The 21892-nt window shown below is 40.1% G+C and overlaps 1 protein-coding gene and 1 long non-coding RNA gene across 4 annotated transcripts; one reads left to right on the top strand and one right to left on the bottom strand.

Annotated features, from left to right (window-relative positions):
• The first annotated feature begins 1332 nt into the window (after positions 1 to 1332).
• col1a1a (collagen, type I, alpha 1a) lies at positions 1333 to 20128 on the top strand. Of its 3 annotated transcripts, XM_017412306.3 has the most exons (49): positions 1333 to 1467; positions 3219 to 3410; positions 3695 to 3717; positions 3991 to 4026; positions 5152 to 5244; positions 7009 to 7077; positions 7162 to 7206; positions 7693 to 7746; positions 7836 to 7889; positions 8005 to 8058; positions 8153 to 8206; positions 8289 to 8342; positions 8998 to 9042; positions 9145 to 9198; positions 9288 to 9332; positions 9879 to 9932; positions 10475 to 10573; positions 10751 to 10795; positions 10962 to 11060; positions 11257 to 11310; positions 11403 to 11510; positions 11966 to 12019; positions 12140 to 12238; positions 12328 to 12381; positions 12477 to 12575; positions 12684 to 12737; positions 12848 to 12901; positions 13036 to 13143; positions 13242 to 13286; positions 13882 to 13980; positions 14078 to 14185; positions 14472 to 14633; positions 14745 to 14798; positions 14908 to 15015; positions 15107 to 15160; positions 15326 to 15379; positions 15483 to 15644; positions 15870 to 15977; positions 16238 to 16345; positions 16441 to 16494; positions 16797 to 16904; positions 17022 to 17075; positions 17164 to 17271; positions 17376 to 17429; positions 17539 to 17646; positions 17774 to 18053; positions 18303 to 18493; positions 18826 to 19068; positions 19413 to 20128. In XM_017412306.3, exons 1-49 carry the CDS (start codon positions 1386 to 1388, stop codon positions 19557 to 19559), a joined length of 4344 nt encoding a protein of 1447 aa, XP_017267795.1. In that variant the 5' UTR covers positions 1333 to 1385; the 3' UTR covers positions 19560 to 20128. The 3 variants fall into 3 exon arrangements, with proteins under 3 accessions (XP_017267795.1, XP_017267796.1, XP_037834427.1); XM_017412307.3 differs by lacking the exons at positions 14908 to 15015; positions 15107 to 15160; XM_037978499.1 differs by lacking the exons at positions 14908 to 15015; positions 15107 to 15160; positions 15326 to 15379; ... (5 more) ...; positions 17022 to 17075; positions 17164 to 17271.
• Positions 1348 to 4978, bottom strand: LOC108233706. Its single transcript, XR_001808496.2, has 2 exons — positions 4853 to 4978; positions 1348 to 1596 (listed from the first exon to the last, which is right to left on the bottom strand). It is a non-coding gene; the product is annotated as an uncharacterized LOC108233706 (long non-coding RNA).
• Positions 20129 to 21892: the final 1764 nt, after the last annotated feature.

Raw genomic sequence — 21892 nt, 5'->3', positions numbered from 1 at the left:
AGCTGTAGATGTGCATTCAGTGGTTCATGAAATACTCTATTATGCTAACAGAAATAGTAGCTTACTCCAAATAGTTATATGGTAAAAATTTAATGAGGATCTTGTACAATCTGTTAGCACTTAGAATATGTGTTGGTGATCGGTCACAGCTACTACCACCATAAATTCCAGGTCAGTATTTGCAAAACTGACTGAGATACAGCTATTTTAGCAGAGAATTTTTTTAAAGTCAGTTGGCCACGGCAGCCATCTTGAGTGGTGTTGGCGCTAACAGTTAATCAGTTTTAGATGTATATCCAATGATTACTTTTTGCAAGTTTCATAAAAAATAATCCACTGGATTATGAGATATTTTATTAACAGACAGACCCCCACACAGACAGTCGAAAAACATAATCGTCTGCTTTCGCACTTTGGTAGCAGATGGTATTTATTACTTGTGGCCCTCAAGCCCCCCTGTAAATTTTATATACGGCACACTTGCAACTATAGTTGAATAGACCTGGTCTAATGTATCAACGAGTTTGGGTTTTTTTAGCTTCACAAAGATTTTTAATTTCCTGTTTTGAAGCAGACTAGTGTACAATTAAAGCAGTTAAAAACAGTGAAAGCACACATACTTTGTGTAAAATCCAGGTAATGAGATTCCTAAACCTGATCTGAACTAAAGCTAAAACAAAAAACATGGGCTGAGCTCCTACAACAGCTATAAGTCTGCAACCATGTTCAGGCCATGTTAACACTATGACAGCTGAAACCAAAAACACATCCTGAAGACCTTAAACACCTGGGACACATTCTGAACATAAACTGATAAAATCATGTCCTGAAGCTAAACTGTGGTAACAGATTAACCTGTGACGCAAAGTCTTAAAGTGAATTCAGAAAATCAAAGTGAATCAGGAAGTAGACCATAACCAAACACAAAATCTGGATTAAAGCTGCTGCAGAAGGAGATCCTCCTCCGACCCTCCAGTTCTCTTATGGATCAGGTTTCCTCCTTGTCAGACACCCCCCTTCCTCTGATCCAGACTTGCTGTGTAATTATGGAAGGAGGGACCTGCTGGGTGTTTTTTATCTTTGAAGGAGGTGTTCTTTCTTGTCTTCCCTAAACGTGAGCAGCAGCAGCGGGGTAATGAGGGTGCGTCCCCCAGTCGGTCCAGTCCCCAGTACCTCCCAGTTCTTTAGGCTCTCATATAAAAGCCCTGGTTGAAAATGAGTGCAGGCAGTAGGGAGTTTTCTGCTGGGGTCAGGAGGACTTTGGACAGACACACGGATCCTGCCCCAAACACCCGTGTATGAGTGGAGTGTAGCAGAAAGAAACATCCCCAACTTTTTTTTCCTCTCTTGCCTCAAAGAGTCTACATGTCTGGTGGCATCTAGACATGTTCAGCTTTGTGGATTTGCGGCTGGCGCTGCTGCTCGGTGCAGCTGTGCTCTTGGTCAGGGCGCAGGGCGAGGACGACCGTAAGTTTCATCACTGTTTCTTGGAGCAGCTCAACCTGTTTTCTCCTTTTTTTTTTTTTTTTTTTTTTTTTACAAAACTGTTTTTCTTAAAGCTGGATGTTGTCTTCGTGGCTGGACGGCTGCTAAGACCTTAGAGAAAGAAGAGAAGAAAGCAAAAAAAAAAAATTAGAACGTTGATGATCCATTGTCTGTAGACAGACAGATCAGAGTGTGTGTAATGCGTCTCAACAAGGCCTCCATCTTTCTTCTCCTTGTGTTTGTCTCGCTCCCTCCACCTCCCCACCTTCCCAAGATGCATGCAGAGCAAGCTATTGCAAGTTTTTTAAGACTTACCTCTAGGGGAGTTTTTTTTTTTAGCAGAAACAATCCAATGAACAAATAGACTGAACAGATCTTAACCATCCTACTAAAGTTAGTTTTATAAAACTAAATAAACTGATCATTTATTTCTTTTCTGGATGTGATCTTCCCAGATTAATTTAATTCTTCAGCCTAGATGTTATTTGCCGTCTGTCAGAAAGGGGAAGCCTCTCACTGGCCTGACTGATGTGGCAAAAATGATTCAAAGCCTGAGGCTGAATAGTTGATCAGAAGAATCATAATGAGGTAAAATAAGAGTTGAGTTTTGTCCATGGGATACATTAACAGTCTTAAAACTCAGAGGTACATCATAGAACACAGAAAGTTGGGTAAATGAGGGTTATCTTCTGAGAGGACAAAGAAAACAAGCTCAGCTTTGGGAACAAGAACCATGGAGATAAAGTTCAGTTTTTCCAGATGTTCCTTATGTCTGGAAGGAACTCAGCTGTCTATCTGAAGCAGATGGGTGCTGTCTGTGTGAACAGTCTCACAGCGACACCTGGAGGCTCCTCTTGGCTTCTGCAGTCACATCTGGCTGCCACGTCCTCCCTCACTTTCCACTTTCACCCTCCTCCTTGTGTTCTCCTCTCTTTTTTTCCATTCCTTCTTTTTTCCCCTTTAATTGCAAACACATGCACTGTGTTTCCACCAGCTGCTGCCAAGCCTGCGACTCTGCTGGTTCTCCCTTCTGAGCTCAGCACTTTGGCACGCTGTAAGATTTATAAAACAAAATCCCAGTTAGGTTTTAGGCTTGGTGAGGAAGTGCTCAGAAGCAGCGCTTCAGTTTCTTTCCCCTGGAGAAGTCACCTGGAAAAGTCTAACTTTTGTAAATCCGGAAAGTTTTACTGTGAACAGTAATAGGACCCACAGGACAGTGGTGACCTCTCTGTCACCCCTGACCCTCAGGTTTAATTCCTGTCCAGACCAATCTCAACACTTAGGTCTCAGACCTACTCCTATAACCATTTACTTATTGTAGATTTCATTCCAAAATAACAATAATTTGCCATTTTTAACAGCTTGCTCTTCACCAAAAGTTCTGTACTTAACTTAAAGACCTTTTTTATTAATGGCTGTTCCAAAAAATAAGAACTCATGCAAAACTAATGGCATAAAAAGTTTGATAAATTTTACTAGTTTTGAAAGTTGTCTTTTTGTTTGTTTGTTTGTTTGTTTGTTTGTTTGTTTGAGGGGGGCTTGTCAATAATCAAATCCAGTAAAAATATAAATAATAAAAATGTATGCATTAAATTATCTTATTGATGACAAACATCTTATATCACGTTTTTCCTTTATGTATTTCACATTTTTCAATAGTTTCTAGAGTTTAAAGTGACTTGGTCGGTATTTACGTGGTGAAGTTCCTCACCCCTCCATGTCACTCCTTTCAGGCACGAGTACCAGCTGCACCTTGGACGGCCAGGTGTTTGCGGACCGGGATGTGTGGAAACCAGAACCATGTCAGATCTGTGTGTGCGACAGCGGCACTGTGATGTGTGATGATGTCCACTGTGATGAACTACCCGACTGCCCCAACCCTATCGTTCCCCAGGGCGAGTGCTGCGCCATCTGCCCCGACGAAGGTAAACTAATCTTTGTACTGATTTTCATATTTTCCATCAAAAACTCAATAAATATGTCCTAATACTCAGTATTTCTCAAGTTTTTTGGGGGGGGGGCAGGGTGTCAAGAATGCAAAGTATTTGTACATTTAAGAACTTTCCTAGCCTACATCATTTCCATCCTTTTTAAATATTGTTTTTAAAATTATACATTTAGTGACACATGCTTATCTGATGAAAATGTTCACAAAATGATTTTTATTCCCCAAATCATTTACCTTCATATATGTGTAATTCCTTTTCAGTCTACCAGGCTACTGAGGTTCAGGTAAAAAAATCACCTTAATTTTACAACAATAAATCTGTTATTATGGACTGGGTTTTACTAAGCTTGGGGTTAGGGTTGCTTGAAATAGATTGTATTTTATGAAAGCTAAACATTTTTTAGGCTAAAAGGTGCTTTGAAGTGTTTTGTTGTTGCTGATTGGTACTACTGAAATAAACTAAATCAAATCAAAAGAATGATAATAGTCTTCAGATTAGTTCTGTCCCTACAATTTGAACAAGATGAAGAGCCTTTTTTGTGTTGTTTTCACCACAGGGACCCAAAGGAGACAGTGGACCCAAGGGAGTGAGGGTAGGTTCACGCTCTGTCACTCTTTTTGCTCGCTTGCTGGTTAACTTTTGATTTTGCATTGTGTTGAAGGTCTGGCACTCAGGCCAGATTCCTGTGTGTTTATGTTAGAGTTGAAACAACAGAATGTGTCTGCTTTAGTTCACACTGACATGGAAAAAAGTATAAAAACTGTGAGGACATTCTGTTAAAACAAACATCTGTTCCAGTCAAACTATGAGCCTTTTAGTGGTTTTAGATTTCCTTTGTTCCTTTCTCTTACAATATTTTCTTCTCTCCATGTAAAAAGGAGACATTTATTGTACTTTTTAAAATTTGCTCTGAAATTTTTACATTTTATTTGAACTTTGCTTTTGGAATGAGTAAGTTTCTACTGTTTTAAGACTAATAGTAAAAAATATGTGCCAAAACAAAATGAGGTCAGGTTAACTTCTTTACAAAAATGATAAGGACATAGAGCATATGTGTTTGTCAAAAAAGTGTCAAATTAAATTTGGTGTAAATATCAGTGTCTAGACTGTTTTTGTTGAACATTATTAAAATGTTATGTAATAAAAATGCATACAATTTACAATAAGTTATAGAAAGCTATGTGTAGGCTTTTGGAACAATGGGATATTAACTGGTTTCATCTTTAAATAAATATTGTAGATTAGTTTTTTATTTGATTTAGCCAACCTCTGGGTTACCCATTTGTTTACAAGCTGGATGGGAAACTTACAATTTTAATAGTGTTCAATTAATACAATGTTTGATGTGTTGCATTGATTCTGATAACCTACTTCTGCTGATATTGTTCTTGTAATCAGAAATTCATGTAAATGCTTACATAGGCATCCAGTGTCCTTGTCCATTTCCTGTATGTTGATGTCACATGAACACTGCTTGTTCATCTGTGATTGGGTCAATGGTCACTGATGAGTGAATTCCATATTTCTGATATTTAATGTTTCACTGAATCTGAAAAGAAAAAAATAAATAAATAAATAAATTTGAAGCTAAAACACAAAGCAATCATGAACAAAGAATAAAAATCTTTTAGATTAAATGTAGCAGTTTTCTTGATTTTGGAGGTGGGTCTATTAGTATCAGAGCCCTAAACCCAACTGGCACCTCCTCTGTCTGCAGGGCCCTCCTGGTCCCCCTGGTAGAGACGGTATTGATGGCCAGCCTGGACATCCAGGACCTCCCGGCCTTCCTGGTCCCCCCGGCCTCGGTGGAGTAAGTTGTTAATTTTTGTTTTCTGTATTTTTATGTTTGAAGGCCAAAACATGGAGAATACTGTATAACCCAGTGTGGGCTGGCTTCAGCAGTCATATGATTCATACATAAGATTTATTTTATGGACTGACATGTTCTCTCATCAGTGTCTTCTTCTGTGGTGCCCACATAGATTACAGAAAAAAGTTAATCCGGCATTCACATTGTAAGCGTGTTTAGCAAAACGCCAAATAGTGCACTTACAGTATTTTATTAAAATAATTATGTTATATCTATACTGACAGAAGCAGTATTGAGATGAAACTTGAGTATTGACTCTCCTTAATAAAGGGTATACAATCCACCTTTGACTTTAAAAATAGACTGTCTTAGACTTGGAGTTTGACCTGAACAATGAGGTCAGAAGGCAGAGACTTTCCCTATTCAGCTGAATGTTGTTTCACAGACAGCAGGAAAGAAAGTAAAAATGGTAAATGGGCTGATTTTACAATCTAAATTTGAATTCTGTTTTTTATTCTACAGTTTAATATCAACTGAACACAACTCTCAAATTCATAACTCTTAGCTAACAGAGTTAGCTAACAGCTAACAATTTCTTTGAAGAAGTTATCTATGACTTTATGCTAATTCTTTAAGCTAAGCTTACATGACAAAAATTATCAGCATTTCAGTAACCTCAGAACTCTGATTTGGGTCTGACATCATAGCCAACAAAACTGTGTTCAAGTAGCAGGTCAGGAAACCAGTAGGATTTGCTAATTGTTGTGCTCAGCGAACAGGCTAACTATCATTAGCAAAACAACAATGGCTTTCTCTTCAAATACTGGAGCAATATATTCGCTATCTTGTTTGTGTGACTGGTTTACTGAGAAACAAATGAGCAGAGGTGAAAATAAAAAGGTGATAACCACAGCTATCACAAATGTTCATGCCTGAATCAGCCATATTGGATGTTGATGTTGGGAATATCAGATTTTTTGAGTCAAAAAGCAGACTTTTAGGGATGTTCCAGTTACATTTTTTTATTTAATTTCCATTTGTGAGTTCTGAGTGCAAATGAAAAACACAGCTAGTTGAAAACTTCATTTTTTTTTCTTTGTCTTTTGTTTAAGTGACATCTGATTCACCAGCCACATCAGAACTGTAAATTACAGTTTGGTAACAGTTCACTGGATAACAAGCCAACATTCCCAAACTTTAGTATAACTTTTTATATAAATGCAAATATCTGAGACATATGCCTTCTAATATCTGTATCTATTCAGCCATGTTGTCATGTTTGTTTAATATATTTTAACTTACCAATGACAGACATCCATTCAAATCATTTAAGGTAACAAAACTGCTGTTTACATCATCCTCTATTTATTACAGCTTAAAAAGTAGATGTTAAACATTTAATGACCAACATCATCAGTACAAGTGTGAGGTCAAAGGTGACAGGTGACACAGGAGTTCTATGAACTGCAACTGTGAAAAACACTAATATTGAAGTTTTTTTAAAAAATATTTTTGGTTTAAATTATTTAAAATGAGAAAATAATAGCATGTGAGAAAGTGCAAGTTTTGTTTAACTTTTAAATTTGTTAAAAAATTGGAAAAGGACCTTTAACAGAAGAATAAGGCTTGATATTGTCATATCACTAGCAATTATTACTCTACTTAGTCAAAGAGTTGTATTGGTATATTTTGATATGTGTTCCATATAGGAGGCAAGTGGAAGATCACTCTCTTGGTAATACATTTGTATTTGGGCTTTTTCAGAACTTCTCCCCTCAAATGTCTGGTGGCTATGATGACAAATCCCCTGCCATGCCTGTGCCTGGACCTATGGTAGGACACCCATATATTCATAAATATTAATTCCACTGTAATTAATGATGGTGTGGTATCTGACATTGGCTGTTTGACTGACAGGGCCCAATGGGACCTCGTGGATCTCCCGGACCTCCTGGTTCCAGTGTGAGTTCATCTTTTCTTTCCTTTCTGTAAGCTATTCAGAAATGATCAAATCTGAAACAATTTGATCAAGTTATCATTTTAACACCACCATCCAAGTGACATAAAACTTGTGTAATTTAGGCCTTTCCATTAGCTCAACATAATATTGTGGTAACAATTTTGAAACTTCTAATAAATACAAAAAGGCTTGAGCTGAAATGGGTGCAGTTTAAGCTTTTTGATAATAGGTCATGTGAAGTATATTATGGCATAATAACAGACAAATAGAATTTAAATGAATGCCTTTATCTGCACAAAGGTCAAATGCCTAAATCAGAAAAGATAAAATAAGATAATGCAAAACATAAAATAAAATATAAAATCAGATAAGCGTTAAACAAAATAATATATTTTCAAAATTGTAAGATTATTAAGAAAAGCTAAACTCTGACTGTATTATACATAAATGTGTAATAATTAAATATGTGTGTATGTCTCACCTTACAGGGACCTCAAGGACCCACTGGCCCTCCTGGTGAGCCTGGAGAGGCTGGAGCTCCTGTAAGTATTAAAAACATAAAAATAAATACACACCTGTTTTATAATTGATTTGATTGTTGTCAGTTTGACTTTAATTGTTTTTTCTTTAGGGCCCCATGGGTCCACGTGGACCTGCTGGTCCTTCTGGAAAGAATGGAGAGGATGTAAGTGGACTACATCTGCTTGTATTTCTCTTATCTCCAGAAAACTTTAGTTTTAGTCAAAGTTTAAGTGACTCCATCTGATGGTTTCTCCTCTCTCCACCTCTCATGCTGTCAGGGTGAGGCTGGAAAACCTGGCCGTGCTGGTGAGCGTGGACCTTCCGGACCACAGGTAGATTACTGGGCATTTTCATTGTTAAGTAAACAAAAATAATAATAAAAGAGAGTCAACATTACACTTTACATTCCTATACTTTTTCCCTCAGGGAGCTCGTGGTTTCCCAGGAACCCCTGGACTGCCCGGTATCAAGGGACACAGAGTGAGGACCATCTTATTCAACCTAAAATCAACAAAGTAGTGCTTTGTAACTTGGATCTTAATGTTTGGGTTTTTTTCTTTAGGGATTCAGTGGTCTTGATGGTGCTAAAGGAGACACTGGCCCTGCTGGACCAAAGGTTACTCCCCATCTTTGTTGCTTGGTGCTTCCAAACTATGGTCACTTATTTGTCTTGATCATTTTAGTAGCAGTTTAGGGGTAACTTGATTAGTAACAGCATCTTAGTTCCAGTGATAATTGATATCGATATTTGCATGCTAAGACTAGTTGCAGTAATAGTTCTTGAGCCAATTGCAAGTCATAACATGGTTCTCTAGTGAGTAGTTCTGGTTTTTACTAAAGCTGAGGGAACTCACAGCGACTGAATTTGAACTGAATGCTCAGAATCAAATCTGTAAATGCTGAGAGCAGAGATATTCTGAGTTTTGTGGTCTAGTATTAACTCAGATTGTTTTATCCATTTTCTAGAATCCAACTAAAAACGTATGTTTGAATGTCTCATTAATTACCTCTTATTGAGATATTACACAAAATGTGTGCTATAGTTATAAAGTATTTGAGCTCAGTATGATTATTAATACTTATAACTTTAAGTGGGTTAATATTGCATTTGTATTAGCTGCAGTCAGAGGAGTAAAGAAAGAAGTGCCCTTAGTATTATGTAGGATAAGTAGCTGCCTATGGAGGCCATCTCGGTATATGTTATTAACAACTGATAGTGTAGTGTAGTTTATGTACTTCCTGTCCTCACCAACCTGTGTTTGTCTGGTTAGGGAGAGGCTGGAGCCCCTGGTGAGAATGGAACTCCTGGTGCTATGGTGAGTAAAACAAATATTCACACTTATCAGAGACATACAGATTTGACCCACCCTTCTGACTGATGCCAAGTAAAACTGATTGGTTGTTGTTGTATTTTTCAGGGACCCCGTGGCTTGCCTGGTGAGAGAGGCCGCACTGGTGCTCCTGGATCTGCTGTACGTTCACATGAACACACGCTCAGCTACAGTGTATTGATGCATCAGTCAATAATCATTAATCAATTGTGTTTGTCTGCTTGCTGCAGGGAGCTCGTGGTAACGATGGTGCTGCCGGTGCTGCTGGACCTCCTGTAAGTTTGATTCTCTAACCACTGAAATGAAGTAAAAACTGTATTTTCCTTGTATTTTCCAAAAATGACTCTTTAAATTTTCAGTATTAAATATTAAGACCTGTCTGATGAATGATATAGAAAAAACATGTATAGCTATGTATCCATTAGTGTAAAATCCCATGAAACTAAAAAAGGTTTTATTTTCTCAGAGGGAAGGATTTATCTTCATATATGCTGCAGGTCACATTCTTTATTTCCAGTGTAGCATCACTGTTATTAATAATAAATCAAAAGAGAAAGACTAAATACTGGCTTCAGAACAGGCCTTTAAATTGATAACCATTGAAGTGTTAATGTTTCTGTAGGTTGCAATGTATGCCACAAGATGTCATTACATCCCTCACACTGGAGCTTTAAAGTTTAGATTTTATTCTGGCAAATGAGCTGTACAGATCAAATCCAGTTTGGTGTATTAGATCTGTTAGGTCAAACTGAAAGAATTAGCTACTTTTTTTTTTTTTTTACTTGAACTTTCTTTTTTCTTCTTCTTCTTCTTCTTTTTAGGGTCCCACTGGCCCCGCTGGACCTCCTGGATTCCCTGGTGGTCCTGGATCCAAGGTATAATAATGACCACAGAGATCTACACCATTAATGTTTTTGCAAGGAACAGTTTAAATTTTTATATCATAGCATCAAAATCAGTTTCCTCCTCATTTCTATGGTGAAGGTTATGAAGCTTCACAATTTAGTTCTGGCATATTATATCATACTGATTGTGGGCCATGCTTAAGGAGTTTCATATATGATTCCAGTTTCATATTCCTAAAAATGCCCTGCATTTATAATAACACCTGTACATTAACTGTAATATACAGACAATATTAATTAAAGTCACAATAACTGAGCTTGAGTATTTATGAATGTGTAGATGGGGGGCACATTTTAGTTTAGGCTCAGAAACCTACATAATGATTTGTAAAGATCCAAACATTTGTTTTAAATTAACCACAGTGACTTTATAATTTTTCTTTAATGCAAACTCAAGTTTATTTATAAAAGTTTTTTTTCTACATTTATTATTTATTTTCTGCTGTTTCATCATATATTTATACATTTATTTGTTGCTCATCATAAAACTAAGTTCTGTTCTTTGCTACTAGGGTGATGCTGGACCCCAGGGTGCTCGTGGACCCGAGGGACCCTCTGGAACTCGTGGAGAGCCTGGCAACCCTGGACCTGCTGGCCCAGCTGGACCTTCTGTAAGTCTAGACCTAAACATGTTCAGATGGTCTAAGATCAGAAGAAAATTGGCAGTAAAAGAATCTGACAAGACAAAATTCTGATGAAAAAAGAGCTTTCACTTATATAATGCTGTAAAATTATTTAGATTATGTTGGTGTAAATATTTAATCTGCTTCCCTTTTTTCTGCTCTCAGGGAAACCCTGGAGCTGATGGAGCCCCCGGAGCTAAAGGAATCCCTGTGAGTCTATTTCTCAAAAAATATATCCAATATTTTTTTTGTTGTTTACTAGTATTTTGTTTCATAGTGAGTTACTAATAAACCACTCATGCTTTTTATATTTTTTTAAGTTTTACTCATTGCTGTAGTTAGTGACTGTGTTGTTGGTATGTGCTGCCCCCTGCAGGGTGCTGCTGGACCTGCAGGAGCTCCAGGTTTCCCTGGACCACGTGGACCCTCAGGTCCTCAAGGTGCTGCTGGTGCCCCTGGACCCAAGGGTAACAATGTGAGTAAAGCTCTCCATAAAACAAACCAAAACCATTTACAGACCTTCTGAAATAGGCAACAACTGTTTGTCTTGATTATTTATGCTGCCATGTTAGTTTGTCTTTTGATATCTAAACAAATAATAACCACTTATAATTAGCAACTTGTTTGTAGTTTGTTTTCTTTACATTTTCTTATTTGCATGTGTTCCTCAGGGTGAGGTTGGTGCCCCAGGATCCAAAGGAGAGCCAGGTGCAAAGGGAGAGGCAGTAAGTTCACCACTGCTCAACTCAGAGTATAACTTTCAAGATGTAGTCCAATTGTTCAGCCTTTGATACAACGTGTGTCTGTTTTTCTCCAGGGTGCTCCAGGTGTTGCAGGACCCCCAGGACCTCATGGTGAGGAGGGCAAGAGAGGAGCCAGAGGAGAGCCTGGTGCTGCAGGTGGTCGTGGACCACCTGGAGAGCGTGTATGTATTGTATACGTGGGGCAGGGGATGCCCTCTTGTGATGTTATCAATTAGTGAAAACACAAACTCCATACTGACCTCTATTTTTTGAGTATTTGTATTAATACTGCACAGCTGCAGCTTTAAAAAGACAACCTAACTTGCTACTTATAGAAAAGCTAACATTTTTCACTTGTAAATGTATGGACAAATTGTTACAAAAATACGGTAACATACTGATATAGCCATCGAAGTGTTTAACGTCAGTGTAGCTGTAGATCTACAGTTGCCTTTTGTGTCCACCAGGGGGCAATATGAGTAAGAAATTTAGCAAAAGTTCCCCCCTGAGTCTAGTCTGTTTTTTGTATCAGTATGACCTTGCAACATCCTTAAACCAAGAGTTTTAAAGATTGTTGTTAAAGTAACAGTTTTTTTTTCTTCTAACACTAAGGTTTTTTGTTTGTACTCTTTTACAGGGTGCTCCTGGCGGCCGTGGTTTCCCTGGTTCTGATGGCCCTGCTGGACCCAAAGTAAATAAACTACATTACACACAACTGGACATATTCTAATATCAACAAAAATTCTGAATGATTTCAGTTAAAATAATTATTGCTTTTCCACTACCTTTTATCTCTTTCCTACAATTATAGGGTGCCACTGGTGAGCGTGGTGCCCCTGGTCTTGTTGGACCTAAAGGTTCCACTGGTGAGCCTGGCCGTACTGGTGAGGCAGGTCTACAAGGAGCTAAGGTAAGATACCCTACTGTTCATCCCTTGTCATCAACATGATTTATTCATCACACTAGGATCTCATGTGACCTCTGATCTTTGCTCCATAGGGTATGACCGGCAGTCCTGGCAATCCTGGACCTGATGGCAAGATGGGACCTGCTGTAAGTTGATGTTCAGCACAATTAAACCCATCAACTCATCTGCTCACATCTAGCCTTAGCAGTTAAATTAATTCCTGATTAAACCTTCCTACCAGGGAGCCCCTGGGCAAGATGGCCGCCCTGGACCACCTGGAGCTGTTGGAGCTAGAGGTCAGCCTGGAGTCATGGGATTCCCTGGACCCAAGGGAGTTGCTGTGAGTATGGCTTCAAGAACTATGTGTGATACTTGTTCAGGTTTACTGTAAGAATAAGGCTACTAAAACCTGTCCTCCACATTGCCTCTTTGATTTGTTGGTGTCCAGGGTGAGGCTGGAAAGCCTGGTGAGAGAGGAGTCATGGGACCCACTGGCCCTGCTGTAAGTTGTCTACGCTGTACTTACCTTTTGGTTTGACTGTATTACAACATTTGTTGTCACCTAAAGAAACTAGTATCTGTCTTTCTAAAAATCTGCCATCTTGTTTCCAGGGAGCTCCTGGAAAGGATGGTGATGTTGGTGCTCAAGGTCCTGCTGGACCAGCTGTAAGTAAACAACATGTGTCATTCACACATTCACACCAGTACTCTCTTTGGACCTAAAGTCCAAAGAGGGTACTGCTGAACCTGTAAGTTCTGGTCACTACTATTCGATCTGACACGCTTTGGTGCATCTTTAGGGTCCTACTGGTGAGAGAGGTGAGCCAGGACCTTCCGGAGCTCCTGGATTCCAAGGACTTCCAGGACCCCAAGGTGCCGTTGGTGAGACTGGCAAGCCAGGAGAGCAGGTGCAAACAAAGATATGACTGAACCTACAAATTGTAATCAGTTTGATACATTCTACTGAGTGAAAGGGCTTCTTACTTATATTTGTCATTTTGTTTAGGGTATGCCCGGCGAGGCTGGAGCTCCAGGACCTGCTGGATCAAGAGTAAGTACTTTATGGTCACTATTGTCACTATCACTTAATAATCTGCCACCACGAGCATTCACTATTGGAGGATTATTAAGTAATGATTGGAGTTGTCTTAAGTGTATAATAATTACATTTTAACAACAGAGCTTTGCAACATTCAGAAATGTAAATAAAGTTGATGCAATAATTTTTCTTAGAAATGTTTGCATTAAAACTGTCTAAAAGTAAATACTGACTATTGCACCAAAATTGTCTAATTTGATTTTGATTCTGAATTTTAATCTGAAATATTCCAAAAAATTGAAAACAATTGTTTACTTGTTAACAGAGCATTTGGTAACTAGAAACATTATACCATGTAGTGTACAAAATAACAGGCTATTGTGGGCTGAAGTTAATGCTAGAGGATTCCAGATACCTATTATAAAACTCAAGATGCTTTTATGTCTTGATTTTAAAAAACAGCACATAAAGAGAGCAATAGTAATGTAGAATTTTTCTCTGCCTCTTAAAATTTAAGGATATAATTAAACTTTGGAGTCCTCACAATTTCCTTGCACTTTCCACTTGGACTTGCACTTACCTCATATTCTGCCACCCTTTTTCTCAGGGTGACAGAGGATTCCCTGGTGAGCGTGGTCTACCTGGCCCAATGGGACCTGCTGGAGCCCGTGGATCCCCCGGCTCTGCTGGAAATGAAGGCGCTAAGGTTAGCCTGGCTGACTTGATGTATTTAGAAATTCTCATTAATTTTCAGATTAAATCAATCATACTTACTATGTGACTTTCTTCTTTCTGTTCTTCAGGGAGAACCTGGAGCCCCCGGTGCTCCTGGAGCCCAGGGTCCTCCTGGACTGCAGGGAATGCCTGGTGAGCGCGGTGCTGCCGGACTTCCAGGACTGAGAGGAGACAGAGTGAGTCGTCACTACAGCAGTGTTCAATACTTCCAACTATACACAATCAAGTATCTGATTCTTAGAATATCCCATCATAAACACTTTAATGGGAAATCATATGCATCAGTGTGTTGTAAACACTGATCTGAACCACATTAATAACATTTTTGTAGCCATAACCACCAACTGTCAATATTTTTCAACAAGTATTAATCAGCTGGACCACCAATTTTTCAAAGACCCTACAATCCGATGTGCTATTTGATTACTAATATAACTTGCACATCTCCATCAAACTATCCAGGGTGACCAAGGACCCAAGGGTGGTGATGGAGCTCCTGGTAAGGATGGGCCACGTGGCTTGACTGGACCAATTGGACTTCCCGGACCTGCTGGATCACCTGGAGACAAAGGAGAACCTGGTGGCCCTGGGCCTGTTGGACCTGCTGGAGCCCGTGGAGCCCCTGTAAGTAAAATTTTTCTGTTTGTCCGCAAAAATGCAAACCCTAAGCTCTAAGTTTTCAAACTTATCCTTGAATTTATAAAACATGGAATAAATGTTCTTCTTTTTCAACAGGGTGAGCGTGGTGAGGCTGGACCACCTGGACCTGCTGGATTCGCTGGACCTCCTGTAAAAATTTTCTTCATGAATACTGCAGCATCTTCCAGATTTGGTTTTCTTTTGCTTGAACTAAAAAAAATTTTAAGCTTTTCCATCTCTCATCTGTTTTTTACCACAGGGTGCTGATGGACAACCTGGTGCTAAGGGAGAGCCTGGAGATAATGGTGCTAAGGGAGATGTTGGTGCCCCAGGCCCTGCTGGACCAACTGGTGCTGCTGGACCTCAGGTATAAAATCTAACACAGTAAAATCCAGTTTGTATTACAATAACACATTTAAGTAGAATGAAAAAGTAAAAGTATGGTGGGGTTTTTTTAGGGTCCCGTTGGAAACACTGGCCCTAAGGGAGCCCGTGGACCTGCTGGACCTCCTGTAAGTTACAATCTTTAGTCCCCTTGCCAGACAAGCCTCTGTGATTAGGTTTTGTGTTTTGTTCTTCAGGGTTTTTTGTTTATTATTTGTTTTGTTTTTTTGCACTGCCTTCATACAGTTTTTTTTTTCTAGACTCGGTTAACTGGAGTACTTTTTTCTCCTTAGGGTGCTACTGGTTTCCCTGGTGCTGCTGGAAGAGTTGGCCCTCCCGGCCCCGCTGTAAGTTTTTCTCACATGTTATTAGCAATTATAGTTCTTGAGATAAAGTGCAGAGTTCAAGATTTCTAGCTCTGTTACAATTTACCCGTTCCACACCCTGAAGGGCAATTCTGGACCTCCCGGACCTCCTGGACCAGGTGGCAAGGAAGGACCCAAAGGAAACCGTGGAGAGACCGGACCTGCTGGTCGCCCTGGTGAAGTTGGTGCTGCTGGACCCCCAGGACTTACTGGAGAGAAGGGTAGCCCTGGTGCCGATGGTGCTCCTGTAAGTTTTTTACTTCTTAAAAATCCTTGAGTACAACCCAAAATTCTGGGCTAAAATAATTAACAAATGAGTCTGTTTGTTTGTTATACTGTACATCTTTCATTTGTGGTACTAGATGAGGTGTTATTGACAGACAGCATAAAAAATTGTTTCCTGATTATTTGTCCTTCCTGGTATCTTATGTCTAACTTCTATCTCTCTGTTTCTTCTTGCTGCCTCCTGCAGGGATCTGCTGGTCTTCCTGGACCTCAAGGTATTGCTGGACAGCGCGGTATTGTTGGTCTGCCTGGACAGAGAGGAGAGAGAGGCTTCCCTGGCCTAGCCGGACCTGCTGTGAGTTCCTCATGCTAAACCCAATATCCAGTTTTACAAACACGCAAATCATTTAGCAGACCTTGTGAAACTAAGCACTTTGGAAACTGAACCTCATTTTACCTTGGTCCCCAAAAACAGTTCCAAAGGGTGTATTAAAAAAACAAAAAAACTCAGAACACTAGAGAAAATCCTGTGAAACTTCAGTTTGTCTATATGAAACAGAAGAAAATAAATGACAAAGGGCATTCTGACTTATTGTGAAATTGTGTCATCCACAGGGAGAGGCTGGAAAGCCAGGACCTTCTGGACCTGGTGGTGAGCGTGGACCTCCTGGACCCATGGGACCCCCTGGTCTGGCCGGGGCCCCCGGAGAGTCTGGACGTGAGGTAACAGGAAAAACCATCAAAGCACAACAAGGCTGCACTTTTTCTGCTACTGTTAAGTATTATCTATTTGTTAACCTGCTTTGTTTTTGTTGTAGGGAAGCCCCGGTAACGAGGGAGCAGCTGGTCGTGATGGAGCCCCTGGACCTAAGGTAAGCTCATGTGTACCTGATTAAAATGAGATTGGTGATGCAGTAGGTTAGCAGCTCCTACGTTCCTTCACTAGCAACATTCTATACCTTGCTGTGCACTAGAAGCTTAGCTGGACATCTCGTAGTTAGTGTAGATAAATAAAATCTGTATTACATGAAACAGGAGCAGCATATATAAAAGTGGGGTTACTTTGAACACAAGCCCTATCTTCTGCTCCCTAAATTCTGACTATAGAAAACAGTTACATTACGGATATCAAGCAAATTGGGACTATCAATTTTTTTTAATGTTTTGGTTTTAGGGAGAACGTGGAGAGAATGGCCCTTCAGGAGCCCCTGGTGCCCCTGGACCCCCTGGTGCCCCTGGACCTGTCGGACCTGCTGGCAAGAGTGGTGACCGTGGAGAGACTGTGAGTGACAAAGTCCCTTTGATTGCTAATTAGCTTAGCCCTTTAGTGACATGTGTATTTAAACATTTTATTTCCTGTGATGTGTATGTAGAGGAAACTGATTTTTCTGTGTTTCAGGGACCTGCTGGCCCCGCTGGCCCTGCTGGCACTTCTGGACCTCGTGGCCCTGCTGTAAGTAACAACACCAGAATGATTAACAGATGGTTACTATAGTTGGAAGACAAAATAAAAATACAAATTCTTCTTTTTATCCTAAAAGGGACCTGCTGGAGCTCGTGGAGACAAGGGTGAAACAGGAGAGGCTGGAGAGAGAGGCATGAAGGGACACAGAGGATTTACTGGTGCACAGGGACCTCCTGGACCTCCTGTATGTTATTTTACTATTCAGTTTAAAAATATTATACATAAATTACATCTAGAGTGCATTAATAAATCAACCTCTATGTCCTGTGTTTTTGTTTGCACTCATAGGGACCTTCTGGAGAGGCCGGACCTGCTGGTTCTTCTGGACCTGCTGGACCTAGAGTAAGTTTTCTCTCCATAATCCTAAACTGATAATAACTTGCGATTTTCAAAACAAAGTCATTTATCTGAAGAATTTGACTTTTGTTAATCTCCTCTGTGCTCTTTGTAGGGTCCTTCTGGATCTGCTGGTTCTCCCGGTAAGGATGGTATGTCTGGCCTTCCTGGACCCACTGGGCCTTCAGGACCTCGTGGGCGTTCTGGAGAGATGGGACCTGCTGTGAGTTTAGCTGTCATTCCATTCATTACTTTGCTTCTCCCAACCAGGGTAGCATAGAGGTTGTGTTTTCCTCAAGTAGACCCAACTTTTCCAGTAAAGAACTAACAAATCCCTTTTTATAATTTAGGGTCCTCCTGGACCTCCTGGACCTCCCGGTCCACCTGGTGCCCCTGGTGGTGGATTCGACCTTGGTTTCATTGCCCAGCCCCAGGAAAAGGCCCCTGATCCCTTCCATATGTACCGTGCTGATGATGCTAATGTTCTCCGTGACCGCGACCTGGAGGTGGACAGCACTCTGAAGAGCTTGAGCCAGCAGATAGAGCAGATCCGCAGCCCTGATGGAACCAGAAAGAATCCCGCCAGAACCTGCCGGGACCTGAAGATGTGCCACCCTGACTGGAAGAGCGGTAAGTGTGTACAGTGGTACAAGGGTAAAATGGCACAAATTGTTCTGTCATAACTCAGAATTGATGATTTGCTTGTGCATGTATTTTTTCAGATGTTATATACATATATATATATTTTTTTCTTCTTCTTCTTCTTTTTTTTTACAAAACTGGGATAATAATAGGCAGAACATGTTTAAAAACTTTGTCTGGAACAAATAGTTTTATCAAGTTTTGGCATATTTGAATATTTACTTTGCTGTTTTTCAGGCGAATACTGGATTGACCCTGACCAGGGCTGTACCCAGGATGCCATCAAGGTCTACTGCAACATGGAGACTGGAGAGACTTGTGTAACACCAGCCCAGCCTGAGGTTGCCAAGAAGAACTGGTACTTGAGCAAGAACATCAAGGAGAAGAAGCATGTCTGGTTCGGAGATGCTATGAATGAGGGCTTCCAGGTAAACACGCTAAGCTACCTGAGTTGCAAGCATTCTTACTCACACCACCAATATTTACTTCTTTTTCTTTACTTCTTTTCTATTCTCCATTTCCAGGTTTAAATTTTCAGTCACATTAGAGTTCTGTTTAAAACTTTACCCTAACCTTATTTTGAATTACACTGTGCATTCAAATCCTTCCCCGAAAAATCAAGGAATTTCCATTACACTTTCTCCATCCTGTACCCTGCTTTGCTTCTCTATTCCTCCACCTCTTTCTCCTCTTCTCTGACCTCATCTTTCCTCTCACACTTCCAACCAGTAATTCTCCCCCTTTTTTATTTCCTGCACAGTTTGAGTACGGCAGCGAGGGCTCCCTGCCAGAGGATGTCAACATTCAGATGACCTTCCTCCGTCTCATGTCCACTGAGGCATCCCAGAACATTACCTACCACTGCAAGAACAGCATTGCCTACATGGATGCTGCCGCTGGCAACCTCAAGAAGTCCCTTCTCCTCCAGGGCTCCAACGAGATCGAGATCAGAGCTGAGGGCAACAGCCGTTTCACCTACAGTGTCCTGGAAGATGGATGCACGGTGAGGGAAATGATTTTATCACCTCTGCCCATTAAACAGCTAAACTAGCTCCTAATGCTTGCTATACAATGCTAAAAATGATGAAATGAAAGATATTAGAAAGTCAAGTGTCATTTGTCAAATCATCGTGCTTCTACTTCTTCTGATGATAATGACTCAGGGGTTTTGAGCTAAAAAAGTCTGGGCTAAAAGTTTTGTTGGAAAACATTTCATGCAAATAGCCATTTAGCTACTCTTGTTTTTAAACTGTTTTAGACATCACCTCTGGTAGAATTTGATAAACAGTCAGAGGTATTCAGTCATTTTGACTTTTGACACTAATTTTCTCTTGTTATTTCTTCCAGTCACACACCGGAACATGGGGCAAGACAGTCATTGATTACAAGACATCGAAAACATCTCGCCTGCCCATCATTGATATCGCTCCTATGGACGTTGGTGCTCCAGACCAAGAGTTTGGCTTTGAAGTTGGACCTGTCTGTTTCTTGTAAAAAGAAAAATCTGGACTTGAAAGTGTTGTTGTTGTGTGTGTGTGCGTGTGTTTTATTTTTTCTAGCAGTCATCTCGCCCCCAAAAGAAACCCCAACAAAACACTTGCCTTATGTCACTTGTTTGAAAAATCTGACCCCCTTGCTCCTGATTCTACAAGTTTCCATTTGGCTGTTGTTCCTATGGTCCACTTTGCCTAAAACCTGCACTTCTTCAACTAGATGGCAGCGATGTGGCTGCATCTACATCATTGTGATTGGGACCACTACGTTTTCTTCGTTTGGACTTTTTTTTCCTTCGTTTTTTTGCCATCACCAACACCACGGATCCTATAGAGAAGACATTTTGTTTCACTGGCAACAAGAAAATAATATATGCCTCTGTAAAGTGTAAAAAAAAAAAAAAAAAACTCCCATCTTCTTCCAGCCAAACCAGGCCTCTCTGGAGTTTACAGAAACACACAGATGACTTTTGTATTTTTCTACACCTCTGAGGAATGAAAGGACAGCCCCAACAGACAGAATTGCTTTGTACCACGTTTCAGGTGATGATGAATAAACGGTGAAACTGACAGTCACATTTGTCTTTGTCATGGTGCCGTCCTATGTTCCACCTGCCCCTGACAGGGCTGACATGCCACCCAACACCATCTGCAGGTGCTGCAGCTGTTGGGATTTGTTTGTTCTTGTGGTTGCTTTTTGCTTTTATCTACTGTTTCTCATTTTTTTGCTAAAGAAAAGTCACATTAAAACTACCAGCAGAGAAACATGGGTTTAAACCTTTTTTTTATGTTATGGCTACCTCAAAAAAGAAACTAATTCCAGCTCCAAGGAAGGGTGAAGTGTTTTTGAAGTGAAGCCTGCTTTAGTTGTGGCAGTCGGTGAGGTAGTCAAGGTTTACTGACACTTTCAACAGAAGCAGAAACAACTAAGGTGCTATTGTTTCTATGAGGTCTGCTGGCTGTCCAGTATATTGATACTGTAGTGACTGATTGTTGTGTTACAGTCGGTCTGGCACAGCATGGCACAGCCCTCTTGGTGCTAAAATGAAACCAGTTTTAATTCTTGCTATCCAGAATGAAACAGACTTCTCCTATCTGATCGTGTTGGCAGTAAAATTCTCACTCCGTGAAAAGTGAATCTTTTGGTTTTTACTTTTCTGCTCCAGCTTTAACTTCGCATATCTGTTTTTAATTTGTTTCCTGCAACAGGTGAATTTTCACAACAACAACAAAAAAAATCAAATCGTCAAATATGGGATAGAAAGGGAGACATCAGTAAAGAGTTTGAGTTTGAAATACACACCAAAGGGGAAAACACCACAAGGATCTGTACCTATTTTGTATATGTATAATAAATTGAGATGTTTTTAATTATTTTGGATGCTGAAATAAAGCATGTTAAGTGATCTAACGTTGAATCCTGTCTAATTCCCTAAACTGACTCACTGACTGCCACCACACAAACTACAGTATGAATTAAAGCTCTAGTCTTTAATAGTGACAGAATTGGCAAAGAAAATTAAACAGCAATGAAAGGAACAGCTTCTTCTCAGAGTGTGAATGTGGAGGAAAGCATGTAACAAAACAATGGTTGCTTCTGTTCTACAACATCCTTGTTAGATCTAATTTAAGAAACATTTTAAAACTTGACTTTTTTACCTTAATCCTAGTTGTTTCATGATCATTTAACCTTATTTCTTACCATTTTGCTTTTCTCTCTAGTTTAAAAAGGAAGCTAGGACAGAATATGCTCATTAAATGTGTATTCTGGATGAAAAAAAGCCTACAGAAAACAATGGGCCCACCTCTTTGTGGAGAATCCATGTTTTTCCTGATTCCTTCTGGCTTCCAGTGTGAAAATGTAGAGTTTATTCCACCAAGGAAAGAAATATAGCTCTTGATATTCGAGTATATTGTGTTGATCCTAAAATATCTCCACTGTCTATACTGTGCAGCTGGTCAGATCAGCTTCAAGCTGCTGGACTGAAGGGGTTTTGGGTGGAACCTGCTCCAGAATCAGCCTGTTGGCATCCGCTTGGCTTCACAAAGACACTGATTGTCCACCTTAAGGGGGCAGCTACCTAGGAACTGTGTATAAGTTTGCATTCCCAGAGGGAACCTGGAATATTTCTGCAAGAATCTGGGACTTCATTTGAGGCCTTGACAGAGGAATGCTACCCCTTCCGATTTCAGACAACAGAGGAGGCTCTGTTTGCAGAGAGGAAACCTCTGACTGGGTGTGTACTGGGGGGTACTCTGAAGATAAATATCAGAGCGGTGTTGATGAGCTGAGGCCTGATTAAAGCAAAACTGAAAAGACGGACAGTAACAGAG

Source organism: Kryptolebias marmoratus, linkage group LG12, assembly GCF_001649575.2.
Source record: "Kryptolebias marmoratus isolate JLee-2015 linkage group LG12, ASM164957v2, whole genome shotgun sequence".
NCBI classification, from domain to species: Eukaryota; Metazoa; Chordata; class Actinopteri; order Cyprinodontiformes; family Rivulidae; genus Kryptolebias; species Kryptolebias marmoratus.
This window is presented reverse-complemented; position numbering and strand designations above follow the sequence as displayed.

What these genes read in the sequence shown, in the direction of transcription:
- col1a1a (XM_017412306.3), top strand. Translation starts at nt 1,386, where the DNA reads ATGTTCAGCTTTGTGGATTTGCGGCTGGCGCTGCTGCTCGGTGCAGCT. An exon ending in CAGGTCTACAAGGAGCTAAG is followed by an intron (nt 12,239 to 12,327) that starts GTAAGATACCCT and finishes TTTGCTCCATAG; the next exon opens with GGTATGACCGGCAGTCCTGG. An exon ending in ATGGAGCCCCTGGACCTAAG is followed by an intron (nt 16,495 to 16,796) that starts GTAAGCTCATGT and finishes TTTTGGTTTTAG; the next exon opens with GGAGAACGTGGAGAGAATGG.